At 42.9% G+C, this 23,060-nt stretch overlaps 1 protein-coding gene across 4 annotated transcripts in view; it reads right to left on the bottom strand.

Moving 5' to 3' along the window:
- The window catches only part of DIS3L2 (DIS3 like 3'-5' exoribonuclease 2), a 184,518-nt gene that overhangs the window by 106,396 nt on the left and 55,062 nt on the right, over positions 1-23,060 (bottom strand). For all 4 annotated transcript variants that reach the window (XR_011152723.1, XM_069024458.1, XM_069024459.1 and 1 more), the window contains exons 7-9: positions 19,959-20,193; positions 7,560-7,666; positions 6,117-6,364 (exon numbers count right to left, since the gene is read on the bottom strand). Coding sequence is in view for 3 of the 4 variants with exons in the window: in XM_069024458.1 (XP_068880559.1) it covers positions 6,117-6,364; positions 7,560-7,666; positions 19,959-20,193 (590 nt within the window). In the remaining variant the exon portion in view is untranslated. The remainder of the gene's footprint in view (positions 1-6,116; positions 6,365-7,559; positions 7,667-19,958; positions 20,194-23,060) is intronic.

Genomic DNA, 23,060 nt, shown 5'->3' with positions numbered 1-23,060 from the left:
CAGGGAGCTCAGTACACTGCTTTCCATCCCAGGGAATACACATCTCTGCCTGGGCAAACCGATGCCCTGTGAAGACAGAGGTGTGAAGAACCCTCACTGCCTCCCTTGCAGGAGTCACACACACAGACATGCCCACAGATCCTTCCAGGACCTCAGCATCCCCAGTCATTTGTTCCTCCTCTCCTGGCTAAGCAGAAGCCTCTGAACCCAGAGCTAACTGTAGAGGGGCCAATGATCTAGAAACAAGTCACAGACAGAGGAAATTGTCCCCTCCATGCTACCAGTGCTTGATGAAGTATTCTGCACATGTGTGAATGAGGTTGCTGCTCTATTATGCTTGGAGAAAGTTTCCATCTGCTCCAGTGCAAAGCCCAGCACGGATCTGTCCAACAGCTCTGGTGTCAAACAAGGCTCAGCTCTGGAGACTGTGCAAACCGAGACTCTGAAGGAGCAAGACATTTGTTTCCCCTCCAGCTGGTTACAAATATCCTGTGAGAACCCATGTCACATGGTGGCTCCCCTTGTCCCCTTTCTCACCTTTAGATTGCTCTACAGTACACACAGTTAATTTTTTTTTTTTTTAATATACTGCCATTAGGCCAATGTACATTACAGTCAATACAGATAATGTTACTCACCCAAGAAAATTACAACTGAAATTAAGGCGAATCCATCAAAATATGACACAAAAGAGAGGGGCAATAACACAGCACAAAAACAGCCACTCTAATAAGTGTTTTTCCACTGCATAAAATACACAATCATTATATTGATCCTTCTGCTTTAATTCCAACGAGTGAGAACAGACACTAATTACTTTCCTAAATTGGGGCCAAAACAGTGCACTTGTTATTTGGACAAGCAAGACAGTCTCAAGGCTTCAAATGTGCCATAAACCCACAGAACAAACCCCAAACTCTCAGCACAAGCGAGCCCATCTTCTTTATGGGAGCAAAGCTCTTTCTTCACAACGGGAAGGGCTGTGTAATAAACCTGTCACATTGTGTAATATGCTGGAAACGATTGCTTGCTTCATGGTGTGGTAAATTGTAGAGTTCACATCGTCTAGCTTTAAAATAAAAATGAAAACAAGGATAAAAGATATTTCCCTGTATTGTTTCAATTTTATGTACAAACTGTATGGCAGAAATACGTGCACATTTGGCATCGTGGCTGAGTTGTCTGTTCCTGCAGCTGGGTCCCAGTCTAATCCTTATTTTAATGTAAATAAATGAGGCATCAGTTTTATCTCCCTCTCTCTCAGCAGTTAACAATAAACCAGAGAAATCACCACTTCATTTTCAATGTCTGGTGCGGAGCTGGGACTGAGCAAGGATGAGCCTGTGGGTCCGCAGGCCCACCAGCACCACCAAGGATGGAAAAAACAAAACAGGAAAAGAGAGGACACATTGCTCTACCCAGCAGAAATGACAAGAATTTGAGTCTTAGGTGTCCTTTCTCTTGGCAGGGCAGATCTTGGAAGTGCACCGGGAGGGCGGCTGGACATCTGCAGGACAAGCCATGGAAAGCACCTCTGAATGCCAGAGTGCTTTCCAGCTTGCTCTTGAAACCCATGTTTCTCTTGATCCGTTTACTGAAATTAGATTACAAACCATAAGGGGTTTACCCAGAGGTTTGATATAGGACTAATATTTTTTTAATAGTAATTAACATTTGATTTACAGTGTTCCAGGGAACATTTCCCAAGTACCTTGAAATAAAAAGTGTATAACTGACTTTAATTGGGGCCATGTTACAGTCACACAGGCATGATGACTTGCATCAGAGCAAAATCTGACAGGACAGCATGTGATCAAAGGTAATGCATATAGGATCACCAAAGGCCCCGGAGTAACAGCCAGGCTGCAAAATCAGTCCTGGGGCTCTGCGGCCACCAAGGGTAGCAAGAATAGTTCAAGAGGCTTATAAACAACCAGAGGCACCGGGCCCAGACGTTCACTCCCAGGGAGTCAGGGTGTCTGTGATACCCTGGGCTTGCGTGTACCTCTTTTCTTTTAAATGTCAAAAGGTAAAACAAAGTTACAATGGTTACAGACGTAAACATTTCTTTTCTGTGACGCTGATGGGGGAGCATTACCTTGAATTCTTTGAATACCCTTGGATTGATGTCAGACGTGGCGGTAGAGTGCACTGCCTGGAACCTGCCGTGGTTGGGGCAGAACAGGGTATTTCTCCAAATCAGCCATAGCGGCAAGATCACTGAAGGTGCCCACTCACCAGAGTCTAACCTGCCATGGATGTACACCTGGGGCAGAGCCACCCTCATGCTGCCATCTTCCCCCTCATGAGGGAAGTGATCACACCTGTTCAGCCACCCATTTCTAGGAACATTTGAGCTCTCTCCAATACCCTTCAACTCCACGGAGCTGAAACTGGCCAGTGTGTTCTAAGGTTATATGATAAGGACTCTCCAAAAAGACAAAGCAGGATTACCTAAGGCTTGTTTCCTTTGAAAGGCCAGGCAGGCTCCCAAATAGGAGTGAATAACTTCCATTGGAAACTTCATACCCTTGCTCAGTTTCTCCTGGAGCAGACTTGTCCACAGTCATTGTGCACAGAGGGTTTCTTTCAGCAGCAGGAGAACATCCCATACATAAGCCACCATTCCTTAAGAAAGTTTGTACAGGAGAGGTGACAGCAAAGAAGCTCCATCTGGGTGCTCCCATTGGCAAGGGCCTGGAGCTCACAGACAGAGCTGCACAGTCTCGATGAAGGCCACAGGTGCCAGTGGAGACAGTGACAGGGATGCAGGGCTGAGCAACTGAGGGACAGAGAGCTGTGTCACGGAACCCCAGCACCTGAGAGCACAGTCCAGCCTTGCTCCACATCACGGAGCTGCCAGGCCACGTCCCATGGGAGCACAAGAGCAGCCTGTGTTGGTGCTCCCAACACAGATGGGGCCATCCCAAACGGTAATTAGTTGTGCCAAGGGAACAAAGCTTTATTGAGGGACACTCCCATCTGCAAGAAGGTGTTTTTTCAACAGAGCTACACTGCTCTGTTGAGGGGATCGGACCTTCCCTTGAGCCTTACAGCAAACTACCCAAGGTATCTTGTTATTTCCTCTCACACAAAATACATTTTTGAACTTTAAAAAAAACAGAATAAAATGCCAGAGATGAAAAGAACTCGAGGCACTCAGATGGCTTTGGAAACAGCAGCAAGTGAAATAAAACCCTACAACATTTTATTGCAAAAACTGGAACAAATCTTGTCACCTTGACAGACCAATATCTAAGACCCTGAGCTGGAATGGCCACAAGTCCCATGTGACACAGAGGGAGTCAGTAATTCCATGCTTTTCTATTAGTAGTTTTTTTTCAATAGTGTCATCCATCATCACATGCAGGGACAAAAAAATTCCACCTTAAACATCTGCAAAAGTGCAGAGATGTCTGGATTAATACTCCAAACAACCCTGGACACCAGCACTGAAAAAGGTCCCCAGAAAATAACAGTACGTGGCAGCACTTGTAATATTTATCTGGAAAAGGAAAATGTTTTGGAGCTAATTTGCTTTACCTGTTACCTGAAGCAGGTACAGTTATATGGCATTTCACTGCCAAGGTAAAATCACTTCACACGCAGGAGGGAGCACAAGCAGCTCAACTCAGGGCATGGTCAGCATGACCTGGAGCCATGAGTTCCTCCTCACTCCTTCCCAGCATAATCGGGGTGACAGGGTGGCCTTTGGAGGGGACAGTGTCACGCTGGTGACCACCAGGTGGCAATCATGACACAGAAACGCACCCCCCTCCCCAAGGGGGCCTCCGTAGACTCTCAGGTTGCCACCACCAAACTCTTGGCAAGGGCACCCCACTTCTCTAGCTACAGACCAATCTGTGTCATTAACCATGCTTGGAAAGCTGGCACTGAACTTCCAGAGGGAAAAGGAAAGCTGAGGTAGGTGCATGACCAGTCTGGGAGAGTTCAGCTGTGGGATGGAGAGTACCTAGAAACACCCAAGGCATCCAGGGGACATGACTGCCAACTCTGGAGGGAGTTGCCCTTGTCACACTTCCAGCAGACAGTGCAGGATGATGACCAACAGGCTCTTTGTCCAGACACCTTCAAAACCATGGTGGTGGTGCCAAAGGCATATCAGGAGCTTTGTGGGCAGAACAAAGGGGTGAACAAAAAAGTTCAGAAAACAAACCATGTAAAGAGCTGCAGATCACCTGCTCCTCTCTCCTTCAGGGAGTCCATGACCAGCAACACAGCTTGTAATAAACAAGGCAACATGGCTTATAAACTAGCTTATAAATGAGCCCAAAAGCAAATGGAATCTTTTGGGACCTTCAAGAGGTTTCCTTGTCTTTCAGTGTTTAAACAAGCATTATTTATGGCTAAAAACAAAAAGGGTCACCAAGGTTTTATGCTCCCATCTCCACAAGGCACTTGGTGAAGTGCAACCAACTCCCAGAGGAAACGACTATGTATGAAGACAATCATGGACATTTTTTCTTTCCTGACAACACCCTTTACATCTTGGAAACGATCAAACCAGACAGATGAGAATATCCAATATTGTCAGAAGTACAGATTAAAGACACACACATCAGCCAATAAAAAAAGATATTAGCCCATCCTTCTAATTTCCCCTGTTTCTGCTGAAAGAGGGGTTATTCATGACAACAAGCCAAGCAGTACAACCACCCTCCAGTCTTTTCTCAGCTGGAGTCAAAGAAGACAAAGAAAACCTCTGCCAGTAAGAAACTTATTCACAGTGAAGTTCACAGCACAGCCAGACCCTAGTTAAGTGGGGCTCAAAGGGAGGCCACTGCAGTTCATGCACTGCAGTTTATCTAGGAAACACTGAGTGACTTCATGGCTCACGTGGCTCTCAAGGAGTACACATGAAACTTGCTATTACGGGGCACACAAAACAGCTACAACTGATAAACTCTGTGAAATGGGGACTTCAGCTTAGTTTACTTTTAGTTCTACAGCTGATAGATCTGTGCCAAGACATTTGTTCTTAAAAAAGTTTTCTCTAAGTTTTAAGCTTTACCAGGAGTTTGAGCTGAGGACTCCCAAACCTGCAATGCTGATACCGTACATCGGCTGTGCTACCCCATCAGAACTGCTTTGCAAGGGGAAGAGAAAAGCTGGGCTTTATGAACAATTTCCACTACTGCACATGCTCCAGATTACATCCAGATCCCCATCACCTGTAAAATATGACCACAGTATTGCCACAGGTCAGAGTTCCCTACTCTGGATTGCCAGCTAAGCCAGGACTACTAAGTATTCTCAAGATAACTGAATAGATTGATCAACATCCTCCATTTCTTACTGAGACCTATTCAATAGAAACATTCAATAGAAGTGTGGCCACTCCAGGTGGGAGTTTGGCACACTACAGCTGTTCCAAAGAAAAGAGTAAAAATGCTGAAAACTACTGTCTTTTTCATGGAGAGGCAAAATGAACTTGCAAATCTGGATCCAGCCCAGCACAGGCCACTTGTGTAGCGCTGGCTTAAAATCTCCTTCTTCATAGCAGTGCCAGCAATCTGAACTCTGAACAGTGATGACTTTACAGTGCCTGATGAAACACACAGAATGCAACACCCTTTTCACATGCTTCAGGAGGGAATGAATCTTCTCTTGATTTCTACTATTCCTCCTTGAACCAAGAAACCTTAAAACCACAACAATCTGTGACTTCTTTCTAATTCTTAACAGTAAAGGTGTAAAAACTAAAAATGAGCCTCACAGCCACTGATCTTCCCCTGGCAGAAGTGAAACGTCTGCACACTGTGTACTACCCTTCCACACAGGGAGGAAACACAGGAAGGCTGCCAGCACCCCATGGTGCTTGTGCTGGTCAGGCTGAACACGTGTATTCCCCCTAGACCATGCACTCATCAATGCTGTGATGCACCAGCAACACTGAAACAAGCGCTTGAAGAAACTAACATTTATGAGATTAACTAGCGATGAGCTGTCCTTCATTTCAACATAATTTATCCACCAGAGGGACACAAGCAGTTTGTTAACAGATTTCTGTGTCTACTATTTGTAACAAATTAGGTGAAAACAAGAATTCCAACTAGAAATCTCAGTCATCTCTACTTCCGAAGGCAGCCACATACCCTGATGCAAAGTTGCTGTCTTCTTTCCAGTCCACGATGCGACAGATGAAGAGCATCTGTGAATAGGCCTCAGGCTTGGTCACAAAGTCTGGAGGGCAATCAGCCAAGGGCACATAGACCCTGGGCACTCTGTGGTCCACAGGTGAGAACATGGCACACCTCTTGAAGAGTTCACTGTTCCTGTCAGCCAGAAGTTTGATGAAACCTGTAGCTGCTCGAGAATGCTTCTTTTCCAAAATATAGACCACCTGGGAGAGGTAAAAGTTTCTACAGTTAATACCTTCAGAGAAAACTTACTTTCTTTAGCAGAATAAGGATGCACAAAGGCTTAGCAGAGTATCTGGAAAAGTCACAAGATCTATATCTTGTTTTCCCTGTGTGTGTATACGTGTGTGTGCGTTTTTTAACTGAGTACCTACTTACAATGTATTTTCCTTGCTGTCTTGCTCATGGCTATAGAAGAGCTAAGTGCTTTCCAAGTGCTAGCTCTCTACAGCAATTTTCTTGATTACAGAACAAAACCAGACAAGAAGCAGATGCTTCCAAATGCAGGGAATTAGCCACAAAATACAAGCAACTCCTGTAAAATCTTTCATTTGTATTCTCGGCCTGTGATTTCAACAGTCAGCACAGAACAGGCCAGTCCAAAAACGGTGCCGCTGGCGGATCCAACATTAACCACAGGAAAGGATGTGCTGTTGGGAATTTGGCAGTTCTCTCCTTCCCTCTGTGCTTTCTGAAGTTAGGGGTTATTTTACCTTTATACAAGATGGCTTTGAAAAGAATAATAAATTACAATATCACTAAATAATTGTTCCAGAGAGGTGTTCATCCAGGCTATATTTTTGTAGACCATAATAAATCACTGGATAACAGAAACATTATAGCCGATTTCCTAAGCTTATACAGAAGAGTCCTTCCAGAAGGTTTCAGGAGCTGCACCTCTGCACGATTCTGAGTGCTGGAGTTGCCACACTGGATGAGACCACAGCAGCTCAGCCAACAATAGGACCAGAATCAGAGGCTGCAAGGGAAAGCACAACACGTGGAAGAGATCTGACCCAGTCTGACCCAGCAGCCCTTTTCTAGTCTCTTAACATTCAGAGATTGACTCAAATCTTGAATCAACAGTACTAGCAGCCTTTCCAAAGTCTGTAAGAATTAATTCTGACAACTTTGGATATCCTGACACTCATATTAGTATCCAATCTTTTTCCAGAATCTTGCTAAGTAATTTTGCATGACAAACAAAGGGAATTTAACCTAGGATAATTGGTAAAAATAACAAGTCACTTGATTTTTATCAGATCGGACAATTACTCTCTTTGAAATGGAGAATGTGTCTCAAAGGTCAAGAGATGGAGGCTACAGGGAGGCCAGAGCTGGTCTCCTTCAGCCTTTGGGAGCACACACATGCTCACTTGTCATTCTTCATGGAGTTACCTTGGCTGTCCTTTGAAGAAACTCATCTGGGAGGAGCCTGGGATCATTGACCTTGGGTCCATCATCTTGCTTTGCTCTGTGCACACCAGTGACCCCAGCAGCCTTCCCTGCATCAAACACATAGGACAGTTACTGTAGTACATTTCCATGAAAAATTTGTCTTGGGTCTTTGCTCTGAACTACAATACAATGTGCATGTAGTAGACTTATTTGAAAGGAAAAAGATCTCTCAGGTGTTAGAATTGCCAAGCACGAAGTAATTATTATTTCTCTGGACTACAACAAACAGCAGATATATGTTCACTTACCATGCAGATGTGCTGAAAAACAACAAAAATCAAAATAAGCCCCAACTTTGTAAGTAGGGCTATACCAGTCATAATAGACAAAGTGGTAGAAAACATATTCTGTTTATTAAACACTAAGGGCTAAGAATTTTGTGGCATTTCTTAGTTGAAGATATTGATGTTACATAAGCAGTCCTTTAACTACATACATTCATTTAATATTTAATTTCCTTTAAAAGCATTATGAAGGGTTATAAAATGTATGTTTATCTTTGAAACTGAAATCATATCTACTAACCTGACCCTCTTCAGCTATGGACCAGGCTTATGAAAAGTCTTATGAAGTAATCACTACATATGACCAAGAGCTCCCTTCCCTTGAGATCTCTGGACCAGATACTGATAGTATTAAAATTGAGTGTCAACTAATTTCTAGCTTGAAATTTTCAAATATTCAAGTATGTGAGTTTGGGAGTATCTGTAACAGATGGCTGGCATTTAATGTTTACAAACATCCAAAGTGATCTTTGCCATGGAGAAGGCTGGGACTGGGCTGTTCTTGAACTGCATCCCTGCTGAGAGCCTGTGGTTACTGCTCTGCCAGAATTTTTGGGATGGAAGCATCCACGTGCACTTGTCTGGAGGGCTCATGGGAGATGGCTGACTTTTTCCATTTGTATGGCAATCACATCCATCTCGAATACATGTGCTAAAATCAGGCTCAGAGTGTTCAAAAGAAATCTTGCTTTTCTAAGGAGAGACCGTGGCACTGACTGCAAGTTTCAAGGGACGAAGCTGTCACTGTTTCCCTTAGAAGACACAAGATAAAGCAACGTTTTGTGGAGGTCTGTGCTCCAGGAGGCCAACAGCACTCCCCCATGTGAGAAAGCCTCCAGGAACGCTGCGGTGACACGCAGACCCTGGCCCCAGATGACGCCCATCTGTCCCACAGAGTCCCTGGACGAGGCTGCTGGTGACATGATGGATGGAGGAGTGGCTGCAGCAGAGCAGCGCTGGGTGTTAGGGCTGGCGCTCGGGAAGCCGGGGGGGCAGTGGGGCAGCAGCTTCCCCGAGGGTTTGGCTGTGCCCCACCATCACCAGGACACGTTCACAGATGGCTGTGCCCCCATGGACGGCCTGCGCTGCCTTCAGGCAATGTTATCCCAGCAGTCGCTTGACAATGATGGCTTTGCTATAATGACAAACCCTGGTTCTCATATGCTGCTCATTATCCTCAGCTTTGCCTTCTGATATGCTCTTCCTCTCCCCAGAGATCTTTTCCTAAGTGACTTTACTTTTATTTTATCTTCATTGACTTGCTAGCAATGCTGAGAGGAGAATGAACAGGTATTCAGGGGTTTAAATAAAATTCTACTTTCCTAAAAAAAAGCACCAATAATAAAAGCAGCAAAACCATTTCTGATTTACTTCTACTGAAATGAACTCAGACTTGCCAAAACCAGCATTACTAAAGGATAAAACAACCCAGAGTTTCATGGTGACAAACAAGGTGGGGGAAAAAATTGCTTGGATAATCATAAGTAGTTTAAAAAGTGGGGGATACCAAGGTTACCTCATTTGCTTACCTCCTCTAAGGTTTCTGCCAGCTAAAGGTCATACCAGGCAATCATTTAGCAAAGAATGAAAGCCAGGAGCCATTTTGTTTTCTTATAAATTTTCAAGCAATCAGTTAACAGTTTATGGTGTGTCAATCATAAAGACAGCCTGGGCAAAGAACAGGATGATCTGGAACAAAGAAACACTGGATGGGGCAGAGGACAAGGGGAAGTTGGGAGCCTTCCAAAGGCCATGCCTCCAGGCACACCTGCCACAAGCCCAAGACTTTACTGGAGTGAACCCTCCCCAAGGAACAGCACACACTGGTGGGAAGAAAAACCAGATCAAAACATGTTTGGGAAAAAAGCAAGAGCTGCAGTTGCTGCTTTCCCAGAGTAGCAGAACGGCAGCAGTGACTCAAGGTCCAGCAGGCAAGAATGAAAAAAGCACCAGGAGTCACGTGAGGAACATGTCCTTGTTAGCACTGCCTTTTTTCCATGTATCCTTCCAACTCCGATCACTCCAAAAAGTCACTTGGAAATTTTCACTGAAGCAGTTTTCTCTGTCAAAAAGAAGTAATGTCCTAGGGAAGTAACACATACACGCAAAAGCACAGGAGCACCAGGATGCAGCTGTCACAGGGAGCACAGCAAATGGGTGGCCAGGCCTTCCTTCGCCTGGGATGAAGAACATCCAGGGCTGGGGCACTGCCCCCCATCCTGCTGAAGATGAGCCCCATGTGACCTCAGTACAAATATCAGAAAGCACCCAAATTCCCACTGTGGCACATGATAGAACTTGCCTTTTTCTTCACAGCCAACATCAACCAGGGGCCTTTGGCTGGCTGGAGAGTATCTTCTTCAGTGGTCTCTCCAATTTCAGCATCCCTCCCAAAAAAACCTGGGATTATGAGAGACTCCAGCATGCAGAGTCTGGGATCTACAAGTACTCCATCAACAGAAGGAAAAAAGGAAGCTAATACCAGCCACCTACTACTTCTTACCCATCTTTTTAAACCAACATCAGTATCTTAAATGCCATCACACGTGTTTACTAAGGGCGAATGCTCCTGAAACAAAGGACAGGGAAGAAGAGACATGAGGAACTCTGTACTCCTGGAGCTAAGAGATGTGGACTTCCATACAGCTTGTAGCTGCTCCTTTAGAAGTCAAAATTCTGTTGGTACCAGGGCTACATCTAATGCTCAGGGGTCTACAGCAGCAGAGCACCAGCCATGAAGAATTCCTGAGACAAAACCTTCAGCTCAGAAGGAACAACTACCCAGATCCAATGTCCACATGGCTCAATTGTCAAATTACTGCACAGGAACCTCAGCCACAGCAGCAATAACCTGCCAGGAGAGCCTGATACCGGAGTTCCCTGAATACACCTCTGACAGTCCCTCTCATTCATTACACATCCTCCTCCCCTCCAGTGAAGCTGAGCAGAGAGGGGAGGTAACAGGGCCCCACTAGAGACTGGTGGTCTAGAAGATCTGAGCTGGGAGATACAAACATCTCCCACAACAGGGCAGAGACATGGAAGCAATCATAAAGGAGAGTTAACTTGTGAGAGGAGCAGGATTTTGTGCAGGGAAGGTGGGAAGAAACTCCTTGCATTATGGCAAACTAAAAATGAATTATTCTGACCCCTTTACTGCAGTGGTTATCCAATGACCATTCAATATTTCCACCCTAGGCAAAGACATGTTTTCTGAGAAAGATTTACTACGTTAGCTTGGGCAGTACTTCATAAGCTTATCTTACAGTGAAAACACACTTCAGCAACCAGGATCCAGTGAAACTGCATTATAATCTCATTGTTTTCCTTTCAGCGATTATCTGACAAACCAAAACTGTAATAGTTTTACTTTAAAAAAAATTAGGCACTAGACACAAAAAGCAACTCAAATTAGTTATGTTATTACCAATGAAGTAGATCCAGGACACTTGGAATTTGCCTCCCTCTGTAAGAGATCAGTTCAGGCAGCTTCAATACACACTTACATTTGCCTGACAGGCATTCCTAGGTCAAACATTGCGTTTTTTAAAGCCCCCCAAATTTCCTTTTACAATTCAATTACCATCACATTAAAAAGTGGCCAAGGTGGACCAAAAATCATCAGACTAGAATTCTGATTACTTATGACAGATCCAAAATTATTTTCATTGGGTTTGCATTGGTCACTGTGGAAATTTTCAATTCTGTCCAAAAAGAATACAATTAAAGATGCAATATCCACTTGCAAATGAAAATATATCACAGTTTCAGATCTCAAACACAACTTACTGAAAAAAAAAAAAAAAATCTCCCTCCCTGGATGGAAAAAGCCAAGTTTTGTAAGAAAATAGTTCAATGTTTGCTACTTCAGCTAGAAAAAAAAGTGTACTTGAGAAGCTGGGTTACTCTGCATGGGAGTATTTAAGAATCCCATCAGAAAATACTGTTCTTCAGCTCAGTGCTCAGATACCAGCATAGCTGTAAACCTTTCAGTGGCAAAGCCAACCACTTACTAATGAAACAACACCACTTAGGTTCTCTGATGTCTGCTTCAAGGAGCAGTTTTCAGTATCTTTTAGCACCAAATACATTAAGTGGTATAAAACAGACCGATTTATTATAAATATCTCCAGGGCTCTGGGTCACACTAACAAACGATATGTTTTTGGAACTCTTGTCTACATCAGCACACATAGACATTAGGAAATGAAACTCCTTTCAACCCAAAAGTGATACATGCATACCCAGAGATTTGCTTTGGTTTACACCATTCTACTACAACCTTAATTTTTAGGGATAACAAGAAGGAAGTGTTGCTGTTTAGAAGAAAGTACAAAGATTCTTCATATTCTGCAACTGATGGTTTCTTGGCACAGAACAGCTTTTTTCTTCAGAACACAAACCTACCAAAAGGTAGGGAAGAAGGAAAGTGCTGTTTCACTTGGTACCAGGTACTATCCAAAACAGAAATCTATTTTAAACAACCTACAAGTAGGGTCACCTAGAAAAGAATCATGGAAAAAGCAGTACTTTGTATTTATATCTCCACAGACAGAGCTTTCCACCAGTGATGGAGGAAAGACAGGTATTTCAGTGTGACAAGATTGCTAAGCCAACAGCCTTGGAATTTAACACACGCAGCCTGTCCAAAATCAGCCTAACAGCTCCCGTGTGCAATGGAAGAGGGCTCTGCAGGTAAGAAGAAAAGCAGCTCCAAACCATGCAGCACTCCTGAGTTGTCTCATCACAGAGCTGTGTGTCTAATGAACAGGACTAGCCTCCTTAGAGATGTTTATTTTTGAATACTCATTTAAGCAAACTCACCCTGCCACAGCTGCTCACGTCTTAACACCTGAGTACACACACCTGCCTGCCCAAGGGCACGCTGAAGAGAGGACTGGGAGACTCGGATGATTAACATCAAGATTTTTAAAGATGCAAAGGCAGGAGGAGACCCTCAGAGAGGGAAAGGAAAGGCTTAATAACAGATGTGTAGAGCACAGACAAGCATCTGCAGTGGCAGAGCAAAGGCAATGCGAAGAGATGAGTACAGCTGGCTCCCTCAGACACGCAAGGCAGCCAAGCATGTAATTATTTACTTATATTTAGCCACCTCCACAAGGAGGGATGGAGGAGATGGCAGAATGATGAGACAAGAGAGTCACTTTTCCTTAGAACCCTCCAAGTCTGATCCACAGCAAAGATCAACATAATTTTGGGAAGCAGCCATCTAGCCCAACAGATCAGATCGTAGCTGTCTCAGTAGCCACATAAGATTACCACAACCACAGCATGGCTATGCAGACCTCCTGGCCCTCTCATGTCCTTGAGAAGCTGTCAGTCAGCATAGGGGTTGGAAACCTTATTGCAACAGAATTAAACCTATAAAAAATCAGGTGGCGTTGCAGTCGACAGAAATACAGTTCTATTACATTAACAGCAAGCAAAATTAAAATGTTACAAAAACAATTCCATTGAATATTTTGCCTATTTACTTAATGTTCTTCCTTCCTGCATGTGAATTTGTTCCTAAAGTCTGTGTGTCCAATATTACTATTCCATGGAAAATATGTTAGCTGAATGAATCCTAATCTGCTTCATCCTGGAAATCTTGCTGCTAACAATGACCATACTCTGTTTGTCTCCACACCCACCATTCGCTCTCAGTATCATGCCCTCTCATTTATTTGACCTAAACTTGTAACTCAAAGGAGAAACATAGGTGAACTCAGGAACATATGGTAATATGCTGAACTTAATCTAATTCCTGTTACCTAATTGCCTAAGTAATTTATTTTTTTCCAGTACTTAAGAAGTCATTTGGGGGTCAAGATAACTTATTAGGGAAGAACAGCGTAAGGAACTTTCCCAACATTAACTTCCATTGCAGGCTTCAGCTTTACAACAAAAGAGTAACTGGAGCTTTTTCAGCCTGTAGTACTCAATCAATGCAACCATAAAGCCCAATTTGATCAATACCAATAGAACACTTTTCTTCAGTTGCTATACTGTTTATTCTTCTAGAAATGTATGCTCATTTAAGAAAAGTTAAAGCAACAACTAGAAGAGCTAGATCCAGAGATCCACAAACATGAACTTGGAATAAACTAATACAGAGCTGTCTCGAGCAGCTGAAATGGCTCCAGCTTCTCTGCTGGCTTTCCAGGCTTCAGCAGAGTGAAACTGATCTGATTTTTGACAGTTCCACCTCAAGGATTTCTATTAAAAGCCGTGTAACTGAGAAGATTTCCTGGTGAGCTTTCGCTCTGCTGTGGCCTAGAAATGTTAAGAGCTATGCAGTGGAGACGATCCATCTCCAGAAAGCTGCAGGCTAGGAAAAAACAGTGAAGCTTCTTAAAAGCACTCAGAGTGAACAGAAGCCTCTGAAGAGGAGGAAGAAGAACACTTGTTCCTTCCAGTGGCCAGTGATGTTGGTGGACTCCAATCTGCCAGACTTCATGGCAGCTAAACTGAAAGAAGGGCGAGACTGAGCAGAGCAGAGGGTCAGCATGTAATCCAGATTTTTGTCACCATCATTTCCCTACCAGAGCTGGCCAAGGAGAGGAATAGTAGCAACTCTCTGAACTCTGCCAGGGTCAATATGAGACACTGATAACTGCAGGACCCCAGGTGCCAGAGGAAGGCACAAAAGAGAAGTAGGTACCCTGTCAAGCTTAAAAGAAGAGAGAGAACACAAAAGCACAAGAGGGGACATGGAAGCGCATGAGAAGGTGCAGAAGTCCATAACAGAGACTGAACTCTGCATTATAAATACATTTTTCTATTTTGTTAGAAAGATCCAAAAACCCTTCTAAGAACTGACTCTAGAGCATCATCTTGCAAAAAGAAAGGCTTGATGCCATTACTACAGAACCATACAGTGAATTTACCAAACACCACCCTTAAGCCAAGCAATCCTGAAATACTCAAAATACTCCAGTCAGCAATCCTGAAATACTCAAAATACTCCAGTCAGCAGCAGTGTGGACACCAAGTAGTTTCAGGTTATCATTTCTGACATTATCCGGACAACTAGAGACTGACAGTCACATTTGACTTGAAAGAGATAGACCACTGTCCACCTGGTGAATGCTGAGCAGACAGGGAGACATGAGCAAGTCCTGCAACAGCTTCCTAATTCTGTTGACCCTACCCATTATCCATTGGTTACTCAGTTCACGTGAGTCTAACTCAGCCTCTAAATGAGCAATTTCTGTTCAAAGTTCATTACGTCAAGGCAGTGAGCAAGCTTCGGACATTCACATATCCAAGCTCTGATTTGCAGTACTGTAGGTGTAAGTGGAAATCCTGAACAAACACAACTCTCTGATTGCTGCCAGGGCAGCCAGTCCACTAGCTTGATGACTTCCACCCCCGTGGGAAGCAGGATATTCTGTGTATCTGGTGTAGTAAGATCTCCCGTGAGAAGAGTTGAAAAAAGCTGAACAAGCGGGTTGGACAAGGATAGCTTTTGGCATAGTGCCACAGTTTTACAAACTTTTATTTGAATATCATTTTGCTAAAGAAGGGCTGAGGCACTTTTATGAGAACAGCTGCCATTCTCATGAGTGCAAGTAGCTGCTACCGTTCAATTGCCGACGTTTCTTTATCAGAGAAATCTGATTCCAATATTTAACAAGAATTCACATTTGTAGGAAATTCATGTGACACACAAGTCTGTGTAGGGATACAGCATCATAAACCATTCTGTACAGAACATTTTGCACTTTTCCCAGGTTGAGAGATACAGAGAGTTTCCATTTTTTATTACATATTGAAATGGAGTATAAAGAAAATCCTCCTACTGCAGTGAAAAGTCACAGAAATAATGTATTCTAGGTCAGTACTAAGTGATAAGATAAAAGTTACATGACCTCTTTTGCAGTAGTCAATGTGAATGAGGATTAAGGAAAAGAATTACAGTCCTGGCAAAGGTCATGTTGACTGGTGAATGAGTTCTGTGGACAGTAGTGACACAGAGTAAGTTGAGGTCTCAGGGTACAACACAGAGGACTTGCATGCCAGTACCAGGCACTACAGGGAATTAACTTTTTCTGTGTACACACTGGTGGTTCACATTACTGTCAGGATGCTATTGCCTTGTTGTCTGCCTGCTTTCAAAAGAGCACAGAAATCCCAGAGAGGGTTTGAAGGACACTACTAAGGGAGCTGAGAAATTTTATTCAGGGTGCTCATTCTCACTGTCTTTTTAAGGAAAATAAGCAGAGAGTTTGTTCAGCATGTAGATATTTACACTTTGGAAATACAGCTGAAATGCAAGAGGAAAGGATATTTTCAACTTTGCAAGACCAAGTACCAAAACTTAACATTCAATTTTTGGACTAGGACAATATTGGTTTTTGTGTAGAACCAGATGCTGGGGAGGAGAGTGGCTGTCACTTCCTCATCTAAAGACTTTTCGAAGATAATCTTTAACCCCACTCCTCTGCAAGAAAAGTCCAGATAAGCAGAGCAAACTTGTTTGATCAGGACAGCTTCTGGCAGAGTGACACCAGTTATGAAGTTCTATTTACATATCGCTGAGCAAAGCAAGACTGACCCACTTTTATGAGCACAAGAAAGTACATGGGCCGAGAATAAGGCTGAATACAATGGTCTCTTCACTTCCACAGACTTCCCTCTTGCTTATCCTGTCCCTTCTGGGGACGCAGGAAGCGAGAGGCAGGAAGCACAGCTCTCATAACAGCAGCATTTAGTGAAGACAGATCCAACATCTGAGTCTAAGGCTGCAGACTTGTGAATAATAACAATTTCTACCAGTTTGCCCTAAGCCCCACAGAGGCACAGGAAATCCAAGGTACAATGACTTCAGGGAAATTCAGTCCCTCAAATCTAGGCCATAATCAGTGTACACAATGTTTCATGCTTCAGAGCTTCTGACAGCAAGGGCCAACCCCAAAATTCTTTGCCCCAGCGTGTAACTAGAGATGGAGAGGGCAACTGTGCTCTGAAGAGGAACAGAGCCATGAGAAGGGATGGGACACAGGCCAAGGTAGAAAAGACATCAAAACAGTCTGCACTCCCAGAGTGCTCTTATTCAAATGACACGTCTACTTTTATTCTTCATGCTTCATTCTGACCATCGGCATCAGAACAAATGAGCCAGCAGAGATATTGCACAATACCACTCCTACATGAGAAAGGACAAAAGGCATCTTGCAATTGAGAGCAGAAAACTGCAGGGCTTGTGTTCATGAACAAAGATTTGAGCACAGTCTAAACCTGGCTCTGGGTTTTTTGCCCAGAATAAGTAAAATTTACTTTTGATTCCATTACAGTAGTTATGGATATTTTTCACCACCAGAAATCTCACGGGGTTTTTGTTTCGTGTGAATTTTGGGTAGGTCTTACATATGCAGATGGATCTTTTTATAAATACACACACACACATATGTATGCAAATACATACATTCATAAAGTGCACATGGGAACATGATAGACTGTTTCTTGATTTTATTTCATTAATATAGTATCTTTGTTAGCATCTTTGGCCAGCTTGAAACCTTCAAAAAACCCTTCCAAAAAAGGAAGAAAGCCCACCACAAGTGTTCACTTAAGACTTGTGCTGGCCACAGAAAATTTCTCCTGCCCCCCTTGCATAAGGCTATGCAATGAGGCTGTGTGATAAACCCTGCAAAGCAATGCTCTCAGGGAAAGCAAGTAAAGCCCTGGGTTTGGTGGGTCAGGAAGAAATCCCCCTGTGAATCCCAACTTCCATCCACTTCTCTGTTTTACTGCAGTAGCTGTTTCCAGCAGAAGGGACGTAACATGAAAGAAAAGGCTTGTATGCAGGAAGTTCAACAAGCAGCAGCCAAGCAGCTCTCCCAGGAGAGGCCCACATTAGGCAGGGAAGGGCACCTCCACTCACCCCAGCCCAACCTGCCAATGCTTTCTGCCTCTGATGCTGGCACCACATTCCAGTGGATGGCCTTAGGAAGTCCAGCAGATTTTGCCTTCTAAGGTTAAGTTCTGTCTTGAAAAAGTGTATGTTTGGTACTTCTAAAAAAGCATTTTGAGCCACACCTGTGAAGGCTGAATTTGGCAGGATTTTGTCTTTTTGTCACTACAGTTATCAGCGATGCTAGAATAACTATAGCTGTTTTCCAGGCAAGACTTAAAATCTGGATAAGTGATGATACGAGAAATTGTATGAAGGACAGGAAACAAGCCAAAGCAATCATCAACTATTCAAAAACACCTTCAGAAGAAGCAGCATCATAAACTTTATATGTATAAAAAAGGGAGGGCATTAAAAAGCAGAGAAAGAAGAAAGTAGGGAAAACTCCATATGGGTTATATGGCCAAAGAAGCTGAAGCAAGTTTTAAAAGAGGTGATAGCAAAACACAAACTCGGTAGAAATCTAACTGGCACATCCACACCAGCCACAAGGCTTGTTAAGGATGAACACGGAAAGGCCTTGAAAACAAACAAAAACAGTTGGCTTAGGAACCTGCAGTGGAAAAGTTGGATTTCAACTGTGCAGACAATAAGCTGATCTCACATTTGTCCTACAAATATTCTCCAAAGACAGAATCAAATGGCAAAACCCACTCAGATAGCACATATTTTGAGAGATGACTTGATAACCTTGAACACAGCTCACTCCAGAGCATCTTGAGGAACCATAATGCACCAAAAAAAAAAAACTCTCATCAACTCTTTAAACTAAAGCACAGTCACACAACTAAAGTAAAATACTTGCTTAAGCCTGTATTTATTTTAGACGCTGGTATCAAACTAGAATGTACTTCTACAATGTTTAATTTGGCATTGCCATCAGAAGCAACAAAGATGCAACAGACACAACATGTGACTAAGGAGAATTGTTGAGTCAAAGTGGCCCAATAGACTGTAAAACAGCTGGGGTTAAAAACCACCTGTGTAAAACATCTACAGACAAGATTAGTAACTCCCAAATCAAGCTGTATCCTGAAAAGGAATGGAACAAGATATGAGTTGGTTCACGTGCCTTGGCAAGAACTCAACACTGGAGATACCCAGAAGGAAATAGAATCACAAACTGGTAAGGTCGCAGCTCCATTTATGAGGTGAAACCAATGTTTTGTCATAAAAACTACAACACTTCCTTTCAAATATTATTTCCTGTTTTATTAACAGATGGGTGTGAAAAATGGAAGACTACCAACAGAACAGGCAGGGGTCTGTGCATCTTCAAATATCTCAGGAAAACACAAGGTGTTAAATAGGACAGCTTTACAACCACCACCAAGATTTGTCAGTCCAACAACTACTTAGGTCCTGAGTTACTGCCATCTTTTCTGGACAACTGGGGCAAGCAACAAGAACACACCAGAATATCTGTCCCAGCAAACCTTTCATGAGCAGCTGAAGGCACATGTTAAATGTGCCAATTGTTAGAATCCTTTCAACACACAGCTCTTCAGGAAGGGATTTAGTACTAGAAAGGACATGCAAAGAGCTGCATAAGCGTTAGTCTTGGGACAGGGGAGCTGATTTTATTTTGCCCTGAGCAACACTTGATGGCTTGGATGGAATTCAGATTCAGAATAAAATAAGTTTGCCTTCAAAACAGATCGCATAATTGGCTTTAGGTTTTACTGCAATTTTCTTTTTAAACGGACCAAATCTTTAAGTTGCTCATAACTCAACTGTTTGAAAACAGCAACAAACCTAACTGCCCCCAAGGAAATATATTCTTATCCCCAAACTGAGACACATAGATTGGCCAGCCAAGCTGCAAGGAAGGAAACCGCTACAGCAGCATCTTGAATTAAACAGCAGCCAGCAGTCCCCAGACAGCCCTGAGAACTGCAAATCTAAAGGTATGACTTCTGTTTCGCAGATTTACTTTGCACCAATCAAAACTACATAAGCCCCAGCCATTAATATCCATTCAAAACCATGAAGACAGTTTAGCAGAAAGGGATAGAAGTGATAAGGCATTAAGCTTTTATGCCTGTATTTTATATCTCGCAGCAAAGCAAGGCAACCAAGTAACACTTCAATAGTTTGCTCAAATAAAGGCCTAAATCAGCAATCTGATCTACTCACCCTTTTCACCGGTATCCAGGGAAAGTTTCTTAATGTCATCAGTCAACATATCCTGCAAGTGTTCTTGTCCATGCTCTGCATCATTGTCATCAAATTGAGCTTCTATAATGACATCCGGACTTTGAGCATCGCCTTTTGCTGTCTCTTGTGGAATGCAAGTCCCCAGCATATCCTCAGGGACGTCTGATTCATGTGTGACTTCTGTTTCTTTGTCACTACCATCTGGCTTTATTACCTGAAGGAGCAGGGGATTAAAAAAATAGAGGCAAGCTAAATCAGTGGACTGAAGAAAGAAAACATTATCTTTCCTTTTTCATTTGCATCCCCAAGGAGCTGACAATGAATTGTGGGTGGCTGGTGGCACACTGCAATTGCCGTGTAATTAGCCACAGATATTGCACAATCAAAAGAGGTACCTCAGTAGGGTAAAGATTGGAATGGCATAGCTTTTGCAATACCTCAACTGTGACAATAATGTATCCAAAGTGTATCTAGAGCATAACCATAGAGTTCCTGCCAAGCCTCTAATCAGCTCTGCAGAAGTTAGGAGTAAACACAGGCAGGGAGGAGGATACACTACAATTTAATGAGTTGCTTAGACCATTGTTCACCAAGATACACTAATCATCCCAGGATGTCCCAAAACTTAAGCAGTTCCAGTGAATGCTGGGATCATGTCAAAGCTCCTCCACACAATTAGGAACAGACTGAAAAAGCACAGATTAGAGAGCATGGTGCCCTGTGACGTGTGGGAGAACTGGACTGTGGCAGCTTGGTACAGCACCAAGCTTTACATTTATTTTAAGCTGTGTTTTTATTGTTAAGGGAATTCAGTTATTGCCATTACTTATACAAATCTCCAAACTAAATTACTGAAGAAGAGCCCAAGTCCCAGTGAAGCAGACACCAGGCCTGGAAGGCATCCCTCATGTGACAGGGGCAGAAACTGCTCCAACTCAGCATATAATGACCAAAGTGGTTGATACCTTGGACACACAAGCCTTTACCAGCATCCTTCATGCAACCAACAGTGAGCTGCAAACACCTACACAGCTGGAGATCCTAGATCCAGGTTTCAGTTTCCAAAATGTTTATGTTTCACTTAAGCAATGGTACTTCAGAGTGAGATGAAAATCAGTTCAGAGTAAGAAATAACCTACTAAGCATTAAAATTACAAAGAGACTGGGTGACTCCATTCCAGTGCCCTCCTGGTGACTGAGCTCCCCTGCAGCTGGTGCTGGTGTTTGCCAGGCAAGTAAATCCCCAGAGATGCTCCTCCAAGGTCCCCAGCCCTCAGCATCATAACCCAGTATATGATAGCAGCAACTCATGCCACCAGCAAGGCAAGTGAAGGGCCCTTTAAAAAACGCAATAAAACAAGAAGAACAACTTTTTTGTAACATACTTTATATGATCTATAGAGTTGCTAGAAATAAACATAAATATGCTCAACAGGTGCTACCTGAAGGCAACTGTTCCAAGCAAGAAAATGTAAGTCAAAAAGCTCCACAAATTATTCTTTAGTAACTAAAAAGCGAATATATCAGATCAGACCTGTACAGGGAATACTTTCACAGCTTTACATACACAGAGCTACAGTCATGCTTTCAAGCAGTATCCATTTCTTTGAAAGTTTTTCACAATACATAACAGAAATAAAATCAAATTTTAAGTGGGGCTAAATTCAAGTCTTTAAAAATAAAAAACTCAAATGACATTGCTTTGAACTCTTGTTACCTTTTGTGACTCTTCTTTCCATCTTTATTTTCATTTTTTAACATGTATATAATTTGTTACCATAGCAGATTTTGACTCAAACATTAAATTGTGAAAAAAAAGGGAAAAGGTTTGGCAGAAGGTGGGAAAATGGCTGATTATTAAACCTGGCTACATTTGGTACATAAAATTCTGACACACAATGGTCTGGGCAAGAACAGTCTATTAGATTAAAGAGCTGACAAGGCTCCACATGCTAGTGACTCTGCCAGTGTACCTATCCAAAAAGAAAACCAGTGTCAACAGTAATGTTTGGACCCTACCATGGTCAGATGTGGATGCATTCAGCTCTTAAATTTCAATTGCACCAGATGTGTGCAAGTGTGCAACTGCAGCAGGAGTTCTTTTTCTTCAACCCCTTCAAGTTTTGCCTGCATTTTTTTCTCTCCCAGTCCTTCTTTGGAGAGTGTGAGATGGGTTTTGGGTCCTAAATTAGAATGTTTTCTACATGTAAAACAGCAAACAACATCAAATATATCTTACAACAGGAAAGGTTTCTCTAAAGATGTGGCACTGGAAGGGTTATGCTTGAAGTGGTATTAAAGAAGGTAGCAGATACAGATTTCATTTTAAATGCTCTATGCTAAAATGCCGTGCTTCCCCCAAGCTAGAGGACACACACTGCTGCCACCAGCAGCGCAATACTCCAGCTGTGACTACCTAAATCCTCAGTCCCACATTTCCCTATGGATTTGCAAAAGGATTTTTAAGAAAAGTTTTCCAGAGTCCACAAAATCATGACCTCCACGCAGAGTAGATCAGCAAAATCTCCAGATGCTGGCAAGCCTGGGTGATAGGATTTGTTTTCTTTTAATGGCCAAGACAGATCACTTAGGGTGACCTCATACATAACAGAGCAGGGAATTTCACCCACAATTTCTCGTATCGCACCAAAAATTCAGGGAAGCTGCACATCACAAGACTGGAAAGCTGCATAAGACTTTACAAAATCAGGAGCTCAGTGGATACAATTACTCCATTTAAGATGATCAGAGGTGCTGGCCAACATGAGCTCATCACACAGATTCCAAAGAGCAGGATCCTTCTGTCTATGAGCAGCAGAAAATCCAAGCATGACATATTAAGCATTTCTTACAAGCAGCATCTCAGACTCAAGAATCTGATGATACTGCACTCTCCTGTTTCTTCTTAGATTATTGCAGCTTATCCATGGCATAATGCACACAGCTAGAATGGGTCAGTTCTGATCACAAACACAGAGTAAAGCAAATACACAATTGGCTCAGTCTATCGTGTAGTCATATGTGCAGTACAGGGTCCCATTCCCTGGCAATGCAGCTGACCCTGCATGGACCAAGAAAAAT

The sequence above is a fragment of the Aphelocoma coerulescens genome, chromosome 9 (genome assembly GCF_041296385.1).
Source record: "Aphelocoma coerulescens isolate FSJ_1873_10779 chromosome 9, UR_Acoe_1.0, whole genome shotgun sequence".
Classification (NCBI taxonomy): domain Eukaryota; kingdom Metazoa; phylum Chordata; class Aves; order Passeriformes; family Corvidae; genus Aphelocoma; species Aphelocoma coerulescens.
This window is presented reverse-complemented; position numbering and strand designations above follow the sequence as displayed.